Below are 12,377 nucleotides of genomic sequence, written 5' to 3'. Positions count from 1 at the left end.
GGGAGGAAGGAGAGCGGAGCTATTCACAGCAGCTAAGAGAGTCAGTGAGACAAAAGGCATCAGTAGAAAAAGTTAATGTGCCTGGCTGGAGCCCAAAACTGCTTTAGCTCTGGGGACTAGGCAAGTGCCTCTAGGACACTGTCTCTTCTGGCCATTATGGAAATATTTGGCTTGTGTCTCAACCTGACAGCCTTGCTGACTCTTAAGGAATGGCAACGGTGGGGAGCAAGGCCACTTTCCTCTCCTCCCTCCCTTTCTCCATCGGCTGTTTCCAAATTCTTTGAGATTAGCTAGCAGCAGCAAGAAAAGGCACTGGCCCCGCTGCTCAGCACTTTGCAGGCTGAAGTGAGATGACGCGCCTCAGCGCTGGGGACAACGGCTCCATTCATGGGGGAAATACCAAACCAGAATTACAAGTGTGCAAGAATAAACAAGGCTGGAGTTAATCTAAAGTTGGTTTACACTCTGTTTTATTAAAGTCAATGCACTTCCGTTCCTCTGTGCAGAGCCTAGTTCTGCTTAATTACCATGACTCAGGGAGAATTTTAATGGCGTGTCGGGTGCGGCGCAGAGCGGAGGCCCTCTCCTGACCTCTAGAGGTCTGTCAAAAGAAGAAGAGCATCTGCTTCCTGTAGAAGTTCCTGGAAGAAATAAGACAGCCCACAAAACCGCTTCTGCTGAAGGTTTCCAGGTGCCATTCCCAACTGCTTGGCCACCCAACCTTCTCATTGTACTTCCCCTGCTCCTGCCGTCTCAGCAGCAGGCTGGATGCCCTTGGGCTGAAGGGTTTGCCTGGCCATTGCCTTCTGCAGCATCCTCACCGCTTGCTGACAAGTTCTTTGGCACAAACATGGGAAGCTGACAGGGTGAAGACTTGGCCAGGCCTCTCATGTTGCTCAGCAGCATTTATGCAGGTGTGGCTGATGTGCATTGACACTTTTCTCCCAGCTCAGCTGCTGCATCCCAGACACCGAAAACACCCTAAGAGCCTTTGCCAGCTCTCTACCTCCTGCGGCTCCCAGCACAGGGATCTATGAAAAAGTGGTATACCTCATATACATTTGGCTGAAAACATGCATGGAAGCTACATCTCTGCTTTTATTATATTAGGACAACTTTTCCACAGTCTACTGATTCAATGAATCACTAGGGCAGAGTTTTCCCACTAAACTGAATTGTCCCTAGCTTAAGAAATTCCGAATGAAACAGCTAGAAGGCTGAGACCGGCCTGTAGTATTTATAGACAAAATATTGGTGTCTCATTAAGAAAAATGCTCACTTAAGGTGTTTTTTTTCCCCTTTGCAATAAGATGTACCACTGGCAAGCCTCGGTAAGCATCATTCAGTTATTTTTGTGGCAAGGCGTTGGTATGGAATGCAGCAAGGGAGAGAAAAGCAGCTCTGGATGTATACATGTACATCTATAGACACATATGTACAATGGTATTTTTTTGCCCTGTGCCCTGGGGATGTGCTGAATGGTGAAGATCTTACAGCATGGCCTGTGTATGCTGCAGCCTGGACCTAGCACAGTGTAAGGTTTTTGTCATGCATAAGAATGTCAGATTTTGAAGTTAAGTATGGCCATATATAATTTTTTTTATTAATAAGCTTTGAAGCAATGTTATACAAACTATTATAATGTGAACACCTGTTTTACCTCCTTTGTGTCCATGTCTCTGAGCTAACCTATTACGAAAATTCAGTATTGTGTGCAACAAGCTGCACAGTAAAGCAAGCAGAACAAGACATCTGTACAGAGATACACACCATACCTAATGAATTAGTTTGGTCTAAGAGGCTCAGCTTCTAAGGACCCAAGCTGCCTGTCTTTTGAGCAGCTTCACAGAGAGAGAGATAGAGACACAGAGAACTCTTATGTGATGATGAAGACTTTAAATCACCTGGATACTGAAAACTCAGCAGGACAGGAAGAATCTATTTCTCCAAAAAGCAAGATCCTGCTGGAAAATAAGTTTAGGTAGTCTGGGGAAAGGTGTTCAGAAATGCATCAGAGAAAACCTCATTCTGCATCAGGAATTCTCTCCACAAACAGCATAAAGATGAGAAGTTGACCTAGTGCTTTTAGCCATGCATCAATATTAATAATAATCACTGCTAATGGAGGCCTTATAGGCTGTAACGCTACAACACGATATACATTCATCCAACTCCTTGAGCCTCATAAAGTAGTGACACAGTTGGGAGCCTCTTGCATCATGCAATTAGTTCCATTTGGGTTCAGGGTAGTTCCCCATTTGCAGCAGCAGAGTCTAAGACACACAAAAAGTTCAGGCAATATGTGGTATGAGATGCAGTTATGTGGGCTTCCTGCTTTAGGCATGTCATGCACACGCGTGGGTTCTCAGCCTGTGTTAGATTCTCAGGAACCGGAGTCTGTGTTTGCAGGCAATTTTAGGAGAAATCTATTTTTTTTCCATTTGGGGATCAAAGGAGAAGCTGTTCTGACTTCATTATGGGAGTTACTGGTAGAACATGTCCTGTATATAACCTAACAGTAACGTCTTCTAGTATATCACTGTCTCACACAATGGAGACCCATTAACTAAGTTTCCTTAGTGGTATCATAATAAAACTAACAATGAATAATGTTACAGGCCTGATGCTTGGCTAAATTCCCTCTTAGATACTGACTCCATCACTAATCTATTGGCAGAATATTGAGAGACTTCTGGTTACCTCAAAAGAACATGTTTTTTTTTTCCTTAAAATGCCCCAAATCCCTTTCATCTTCAATAAACAGTAGCTCTAGTTCCCCAGAATGAACTGTTGTATCTGTACTCTCTTAGCTGGAAGGAAGTCTCACAGACAAAATATAATTTCACAGCGTCTGTGAAACAAATTCTGAACTTGGGCCCATCAGTTCAAGCATGAAGTGACTCAACTGAGATTACACTGGACTAGTTCGTTCTAGTGCAGCAAAGAGGTGACTTTAGCCCACGTTTCCAGAGGACCGCTCTATATTGTCACTGGTGCTTTCCTTACTCTGGCACATTGGATTTCCCACACTGTTGCTGAGATATGACCAGCTCAGAAGCGTGCACAGCCTGACCCAACCTGTTCAACACACTGTAAAAATTCTGATCAGGCGGAAATCAGATCCATGCTCTGCAGCGCAAGAGAAATGAATGGCAATGGAGAGCTCTGGCCAAAGGCATCTGTAACTGTAACTCTTCCAGGCAAAGGCTGTTGCCCACAATAGAAGCCTAAAAAGAAAAGGAGAATCATCTGTACAAAACCACATACATACTAGAGACAACTGTGAAACTGGGGATTATGTTTAGGAATGGATGTCACACAGTGCTGTCTGGGCCAGTGGCTCCTCACTCTGCCTTGTGTACCAAAGCGTAAGGAGTCAGTCTCAGTATATACACGTATACAAAATAAACAAACATACAGTCAACTTTCTATTCAGAACTGGAGCAATACATCTGGGAAAGATGCAGAAGCTGGCAAACAGGCAAACATGAGCAGTAACCTGTTTGCTTACTGCTCTGCAAGTCAAATCCTTGTTCACGCAGGGCTGCTCTCAAACCCACTGTACACCCCAAGTGCTGTTGAACGCAGAGGGAGAGCTGTGTTGTTGGATGCTTGTTGGCTGGAAATGTAGAGCCCCCTGAGAGCCTTGGAGCTGCGTGTCTGTCCTGTGTTCACTCCCTCATCTTCTGAATCTCCTTCCGCCCATGAAAGGCACTCCTGGATCTCTTGGTCTAGCTCTGAGAAGTCCCCTTCACCATCAGAGCAACTGTCAGTATTATAATCAATTTCTTCCACACAAGGAGGTTCATCATCACTCTCCAGGCTGCTGTTGCTGCAGCTTCTGCAGAAAAATCAGAAGAGAGACTGGTCGTCACCAAAGGAGGGTGTGTTCTCTAGAGGTAATAGGGAAATAGGCAAGTAATAGGGAAATGCGTTTCCTGGGTTCAGTCCTGGCTCTGCTAATAAGGCATGAGATGGCACTAAGCAGGATCCTGTATGTCTTTGTGTCTGTTTTAGCATCCAGAAAATGAACATTGATACTTCCCTACCTCACAGGAGAAACGATTATTGTTATCACTATTTCTGTTATTCTTATACAGAAACTGAGTGCTTTATACACGGACAACACCATTCTTGCCTTGAGGCACTTACAAGGTCATAGAAGCTGAAATATAGTAAAGGAGGTATTCAGTTTCCAGAAGTTTGCAGGTTTAATCATCATCCACCTCACCGTAGTTCCACATTTAGTGTAAGACCTAATCAATCCAGGTAGTTGAAGTGCTTTGGCATCTTTTCTTCCTGTTCTGTGCAAGCTCAAAGCACTGCTAACAAGAGGCAGGGCAAACAAAAACTGGAAGCTCTCGAGTCTTTGAACACACTGGCTCCAAGGAGGGCAGAAACACCAGGAGCACTTGTGTTTTGGAAGGAGCATGAAAAGGCTTTCATAGCTTGGCTTCCTGAGGAAAGGCCAAATTCAGAGGCAAGTCTGAAAGGCTGAGGAGAGACTCTAAATGGATGTCACAGCTACATTGTCTGGCTCTCAGAAGGGTCGGTTACATCACCTCAGCCTCCTGCTATTTACTTACAGGAATAGTCATAGGCTTTCTTTACATGTCTATTTTCAATACATATTGTATTAGGTTATCCTAATGCAATATTTATGGCAGAATTGTAACCGCTAGAGTAGATGGCTCTAGGGGATGTGGTCTATATCTTACCTAGCTGCCTAGTTCCCACTTGGCCCTTAGCCCAGGAGAGCAGCTAGGTAATTTTTTGAGACCAGAACGAAACCTATGGTTTTAATGCTGCCTGGGTCAGAGTCTGGATGAATCCAGTGGACAGATACTGTGTTTTTCACCTCCAGGTCAATGTTTTCAATCAGACTCAAAGCAGGGAAATGTATTGCTTTGGGGAACTGGGAAAGGAATAATAATCGTCTGCCACTGGGCCAGAGTTCCTAATTTGTCCCAAGTTGGGAAGCATGAATGGCTTGGCAGATGGAGCATACACAGCTTTAATGTGTGGTCTGCTCATTTATATGTCAGTACCAGGAATAATCTTCCAGCTCCCAGCTGTTTCACAGCAGTGCCAGCATCTGAGGTTTCAGAACATACCAAAGGTATAAAGTATTGGTTTTGGATGTATTGATCCCCTCTCTCCTCTCCACTCCAAAAAAAAAAAAAGGTGTAAGATTCTCCTAACTTTGAGACTACAGATCTTAACTGTATACAGCCTACTCTGCAGACAGAAACAAGCAGTGTCAACCCACTTCTCCTCTGGCTGATCTCTGGCTTAGTTTACTTCAAAGGCTGAGTATAAAGGATTCTCTGAAAGCTTAATAGAGCTGTACAGCTTAAAAATAAATAAAAGAATAATTATGCACTTTTACAGTTTCTGGCTCCACTTCAGTCTGCTGAGAAATCTAGGTCAGGAAGAACTCATACTGAAATTGGATATGTAACATGAAACAAAACAATCAAACCAGGACAATCCTCCCAGCACACACAGCTACAAGCAGTGGTCTCTATTGAGTCTGACCAGTGGGTTTGACTTCTTCTTTTACTTTCATACGCAGGCATGGCACGAATTACCATGATACCAAGTACCTATGATAATGTTCAATGCTGACTAAACTCAAGGGAACTAGATTTTTCATTTATAAGCTCTGCTCTTGCAGCTCTGCAATAAAAAAAAAAAAGAAACAAAGCATATCTACTTTCAATATTGCCCTGTACGTATGAGAGGAGCTGCTAACGCCATTGGGACAGAGCGTAGCTGCCACCCAACTCACTGATATTTTGCAGATGGAATGGTTCAGTTTGCAACCTGTGAACTGAAGGTCAAACATTTGCATTAACAGGATAACAATTTAAAAAATAAATTCCCATTATTACTTAAAGCTGGGAAACCAAATAACAGAGAACTTTCTGAATTTTTTTATAACTCAAATTATTTTAGTATTGTATTTCTGACAAAAAGGGGAAATTTACTTCTAACAGAAAAGCACTTTACTATGAAAGGGAAATATGGAAGACAACAATTAGAGAATGAAAAAGAAAAACACATAAGCATGCCATTTCCTTACATTTGATATTGAAGGGATGGACAGTCTTTATGAAGAAAGTATTTATGCATAAAACCTTTATAAAGGACTTCAAAAGCTCTCCCTTCCAAGATGGGTGCCATCATATTGCCTACATGAAACACCAAGACTGCGACAATTTAATTCTTGGGCAGATATATTGCAGGGAGAGGTTCCCCACAAGTGAGGATGTGCCTAGACCATGTTTAGAGGTTAGGAAAGATGACTTCCTCCCTAGTTGGTTCTGCCGTTTGCTCCTTTGCTGTAACAGTAAACCAGCAAGCCAATTAGCACTGCCTTTAGTAGCTATTTCTCCAATTTGGACTGATGCCACCACCACAAGTCACATAATGAGCTACCAAACAGCAACTAGATGGTACCAACTTCCTCTCTCTGCCAATGCAGGCTCTAATCACACTGGTGACTTCAAAGTTGAAAGACTCTTAATCACACTACCAAACTCTACAAACCCAGCTAGATTTCACTACTATATGGAATCTTCCATCCCAATAATTTATTTTTTTTTGCTGCAGGAAGATTTAAAATGCATAACAAAGCAATACAAAGGGGCTGGTTCAAGCCAGCAGGTTTGAGGTTTTTCTGAAAGAGGAGAGGTGGCAGCATGTGGCATGCTGGGGAGCCAGCTAGCGTCCCACCAACAAACCTGCCAACATCATTACATGCTGCTTCTCCACATCACAAAGACCAGCTCCTTTAGGAGAGAATGCAAATGGTGAAACATGGTAACAAGCAGAAATGCCAAAATCTAGACTATTGCATGCCGTTGCAGAAGGTGTGCCTTTCTCTCTTTTCCAACAAAGAGTTGTGGGGTTTTTTGTTAGGGGCAGTTTCTTGGTATTTTTGTTTATGTATTTTTTTAATCTGATTTTTTTTTTACAGCTGCAAAAGAATTTTCCCCTCAAAAAAAAAAAAAAAAGGATAAAAACCCCAGGGGACATGAAACAGACTTACCAACGAATAATGATGTTGTCTTACAGAAGGTAAACAATGAGAAAAACCAATGACATTACATTAGAGAACTCCAAGACAAATATAGTCTGTGAATACCACCAAATGTGAGTGCAGTAGAGAAGAGGGGGAGGGAAGGCTGGTAATATATCTACAGCCAGCAGTCCCCCAGCTATCACAATAAAACATGTACACATGTTGGTTGATTTACTAATTTGAAACCTACAGCCTCGTAGCCCTCATCTATTCCAGCCGATGGGAGCCACAACAGCAATTTGCAACTTTATGATGTGATAAATAGAATTTCTTTGTTTTGATTTTTAATTTGCATGTTTATTGAGATATGACTTGATCTTAATTAGTTCTCCTTTTGTATGTGGGTGTGTGTGTTTGTTTGCTTGGTTTTGGAAAGCAAGCAAGCTTTGGTACCCTGTAGAATGATTCTGTTTTTTTGCTGAGTTTACATGAGAAGAAGGAGAAGGGACCCTGTCCTGGTTTCACCTAGGATGGAGCTTATTTTCTCCCTAGTAGCTGCTGGTTTTTTTATGATTTAGTATGGGATTTGGTATACGAATATTACTGATAATATACTGATGTTATTAGTTGTTGCTAAGAGATCAGGGACTTTTCTCAGCTTCCCAGGTTTTGCTAACGTGTAGGTGCAAGAATCTGGGCGGAGTGCAGCCAGTACAGCTGGCCCAAACTGGCCAAAGTATTCCATACCATAGACATCACACCCAGGATATAAGAGGGGGTTGGCTGGTGGGCAACTATCTCACTCTCTCTCTACTCAGGATTGTTCTGAGATCGCGTTCAGTTCTGTTCTGTAATCGCTGTTCAGGACGAGCTGTGTCAGTTGTTGGGTCATGGGGTGGCAGAGAATTGTGCACTGTTCGTTTTGTATATTCCATTACTATTATTATTGTTGTTGCTATCATTATTATGTAGTATTATTATTGTCTCTTCCTTTGCTGTCCTAGTAAACTGGTTTTATCTCAATCCACGAGTTCTCCTGTCTTTCCGATCCTCTCCCCCATCCTGGGAGGGGGAGTGAGCAGCTGTGTGGTACTTGTTTGTTGACTGGGGTTAAATCCCAACAGAGCCCAGTTCCTCCTTACATGTCTGCATAACTGGAGATTTCTGATACGACTGAAAAACACTTCTCTCAGGTGCTTCCTGCAAACCTATTCTAAGTCAGTCTACCTGTTAGGTCATAGTTGGACAGAAATCTTGCAAGTCCTGCTGAACTGCACATATGAAAAAACACTCTGTAGCTGTTGTTGATAAACTATAGGTACATGCTGTACATGGCGATGGCTGATGATCTCTCTTCCATACATAATTCTCCTTCACTTGTGCATACACTCCCAGGGCATGGAGGAAAACTAGAGATGTCCTAAGTAATTTCTTGGGATTTTCCACTCATATTTATTCTACTGACTGGCTCAAGATAGAATGAGTTTTATTTTTTATGCTGGAAAGAACAAGCACTATCATCTGTTCCTCTTAGGGAATCTCTGACTATCGTCCAGGGTTGCTGCTTGACCTTCACTTGTCAGGCCTTACCGTTGCAGTGTGTTAGAGAAAGAAATGCAGCATTTTCTTTTTTTTTTTTTCATATTGCTCCTCTCACTCTTGTGAAATCTGCTGCAGTATTGCCAGAACAAAGCTAGGAAGTGAGTGGTTAAAATCTTCACACAAAAAGGAGGAAAAATCTAAGTCTGCGGACCACTGCTGGTCATGGACATATCAATGACTCCCTGTGAAGAATGTATCAACAAACAAGCAAACATCTTCATCTTCTCTCTGCAGTGAATAATAACATCCCAGTAGCTACATAATCACCGTGTCTGTAAACTTATTTTCACCTTTCCCTAAACCTTCTCTCCATCACGATATGTCGGAATCCTTTGGAAGCTGCCCAACGGCAGGGGTATGGCTGTGTATAAGGAGCACGTCTCGGACACAGTTCATAGACTAAATAAGGCAGGAAATGGATTTCTTGAAATTTTTCAAGATATCAGACATTTCCCTGGGAGGAAACAGAAAAGTTATTTATGTCCGACCTAAACAGGCCAAGTTCTCAGCAATTACACCATTCACCTGAAAGAAGGGCGTGCTTTTTCTCCGCTCAAGCAGGGACTGGAGACTCCAGGAAGTTCCCTAACCTCAGTTATTTGGATTGATTGCCTTACCGTTCTTTTTTTTTTTGATGTTAAAATTCCACCCATGTCACCGAATCAAAAAGAGTGTGTGGTCTTGCACAGTTTTGCCTTTGAGGAATCCATATCTTTTAATAAAAGTGTTTTACAGGAACACTGTTTCTGAAGTCCTGTAATGGATCTAAAAAAAAAATCTTATGTAGATGTATTCGCAGTTTTCCCAGAGTACCATTCTACCTTTAATAGCTTCATAAAGCAGTGTTTTAGGACATAAATGAAACAAAGATGATGCTTTTAGGTAATTACACCTGTAATAAATACACCAGAGCAACATGATACCAATTAAGGGCTTCAGTCTGTCCTTAGTGTCTTGATTCACTTCCTACAAGTTGTGGTGCACACCTTGTAATGACTTTCCCATTTGACTTCTGCAATTCAAGACCTCCCCAGACAGCAGCCTGGCTTCCCCTCCTGCCTGAGAAAAGCTAGACGAGGCTCTGTTTAGTCCTTGATCTCTCCAAGGGTGAGGCATCAACTATGCACTGACGCAAGATGGCTCCAGCTTAAAGAACTATTCCATTCTCCTCCTTTGTTGCTACACAGTAAACACCAATGATAAGAACTTTGTAGGCTCCCATGAGATTTCCCTTCCCAAAGACTCTTTGTTAAAGACTTTTACATCACACAACATCTCCTGAGAAAAAGGAGCTAAGCCCTAGGCAATGCCAGGTGCCCTGGCTTTCAGCCCACCATGGCCTGTCCTTTCATGAACAATATGATCATAATTAAACACTCTTGAATGCTGTTTGCTATGGCTGAGAGATGTTTGGTCGTCTTTTGAGTGTAGGTTGTTGGTTTTGTTTTTTTTTTTTTTTTAAATCTTGCTGCAAGAGAAAGGTGTAATTCATTGCTAAGACTCGTACTAATTAGTTTTTCAGGAGTTCCCAGGGTAATTGTAGGCTGTAATATTTATAATTGATTTCCCCAGATTAAAAATGGATGTCGGGTGCACCAGTTAGATAAGTAAGGAGCAAGTGGGGCTTTATCATTCAGAGAGAAGGGAAGACAACTTGTAAATAAAAGGAGACCATAAAGAGTAAGAAATAGGCTGACTCCTGGATGATACTGTCCCCTAATGTTCATTCAGGCTTGCAACAATTTAGACCTGGACAGTATTTTACTTCTATCTAGCAGAAGCTCTCTTAGTCTTCTCAGGAACAACTGTTTCCATTCTCCTTATGGGTAAGAAGATCACTGATGATTCCTGTAAGAACAGAGGAGATGTTGAGTCAACTCTACCTTTCATTACACATGGTTGGGAAATTGAAAAGCCTTGAATGAATATGAAGAATTGCATTTAATTGAATTACATCATGTCATTGATACAGCTTTGATCCTTCTATGAAAGATGAGTTTGTATAGAGGACAAGTAGGCATTCTTCTCCTATTTGAAGGGTACTAGCTTGACATTATATGACATTCCTGGATTCCAGATATCTCAGTTCAAATCCAGGGATGTTTCTAATGCTAATCAACAAAATTCACAAGGGCTGGTCTTTAGACTTGCAGGATGGAAAAGCTGGTGAGAAGCCAAAAGCTGTGGATTCAATCTTATGAACAATCATTAATTTCTTCCTAATGGAGAAGCCATCTATATATCAGTGCAGCGCTAACATTGCACCTTCAGCATTCTTACAGCTGTAGGCTTGTAAGCATTAATAAAACCCACTGGCTTGAACAGATACAAGTCAGCCACAAAATGGCACTGTGACAGTCGGTGTAGACCCCAGATCAACAAAGTAAATAAAAGATGGGTGACATAAAATAGATGAGATAATATCCATCCCGCATGTAGCACTGTCAGTGGCTTGAATTTCACGCTGAGTTTAAGAATAAAAAAAAAAATGCTTTCGAACTAGGTAACATTTTGGCTTTCTACAGCTTAGGCTTCCTGAGAAATATGAGCAGCCAAGGCCCCCTGTATGGGAAGATATTTACTAAGACTACTGGAACTCATTAGGACACAGAATAATGTAAAAGTTTCTATAAATATGATTTTGAAAGTGTTTGGGAGCTTTTCTCATAGTGTCTCTACTTCAAGCAATTCTTTCTCAAAATGATAATCATGTTATTGATGAGAACTAGCAGTCTAGCCACAGTAATACAGGAAGATTATTGGAATCCTTGTAATTGCTTTTGGATGCTTCCAGTAATTGAGACATTGGCACTGTAGTGGGGAAGGAAATGTGGAAAGATTTTGGCTTAGATGCTGGAAATTTGTACTGCTGAAGATAAACACTGTAAGGGTATGCAGGTTTTCCTGGGTTCTTGGTTCCCTTGTTCCTGTTCATATAATTCCACTGACTTCATCCAAGTTTTGTGATTAGTTCTATATATTTAATTTCAACTGTCCAAGTTCCATATGTATATATCCCTTAGTTCGCTCTGAGAGACTTAAAGGATTAGGAATTTTTGAAAGCAAAATGTTTTAAGATGGCCAAGATATGTCTAGGCTGTATTTTAGTTATATATCTGTTTTATGTACAGGGTATTTTTTTTTGGTCAGATAGCACATGCAAATATTTGCTTGCACACCAGATTACAGACATCCATCTAAACTACCTGACTTAACTAACAACTGCTGTAAAGGACTAAATATCAACCACTATACACCTTAAGGGAGAAAGCAACCTCTTGGTTGTTGTTTTTTTCTTCTTGAAAAATATGGTTTTTAGCTGATAACCACTCTGAGGTTTCAGAGAATCTATCTATGTGTGATAGATATGTATATGTGTGTGTATACATATAAATATGTAAGTATGTCTATACAAGCACACAAAGTAGATCACCATCCCTTATACACCTTTCCTACAGACAGATAAATAAAAGATACACATATATGTATATATGCATACAATCGGACACCCACACACCTATACATCCCCACAATTACATGGTTCACACTGTATTCAGAGCACAATTTACATTACCAGACATAGGAAGTCTCAGGAGACTTTCCTACAGCTAGCTGAGAGGTAACAACAGATGATCACTGAACCTTGATGCTATTGCATTCGACTGGAAGCTACCTCAGGGAAAGAGCGGGCTACTGACCAGGGCAAACCAGTTCTTTGATTCTAGTCTTCAGGTGAGTGTTGACAAAG

General features: G+C 41.5%; 1 protein-coding gene across 1 annotated transcript in view; it reads right to left on the bottom strand.

The window, feature by feature from the left end:
- Window positions 1-448: 448 nt before the first annotated feature.
- AGBL1 (AGBL carboxypeptidase 1) overlaps window positions 449-12,377 on the bottom strand; it is a gene marked incomplete at its 5' end in the record, with an annotated part of 274,352 nt that continues 262,423 nt past the window's right edge. Inside the window, one exon of the mRNA XM_086757539.1 lies at window positions 449-3,841. Coding sequence (XP_086613665.1) covers window positions 3,535-3,841 — 307 coding nt within the window. The remainder of the gene's footprint in view (window positions 3,842-12,377) is intronic.

The sequence above is a fragment of the Chlamydotis macqueenii genome, chromosome 12 (genome assembly GCF_036417535.1).
Source record: "Chlamydotis macqueenii isolate bChlMac1 chromosome 12, bChlMac1.mat, whole genome shotgun sequence".
Lineage (NCBI taxonomy): Eukaryota > Metazoa > Chordata > Aves > Otidiformes > Otididae > Chlamydotis > Chlamydotis macqueenii.
This window is presented reverse-complemented; position numbering and strand designations above follow the sequence as displayed.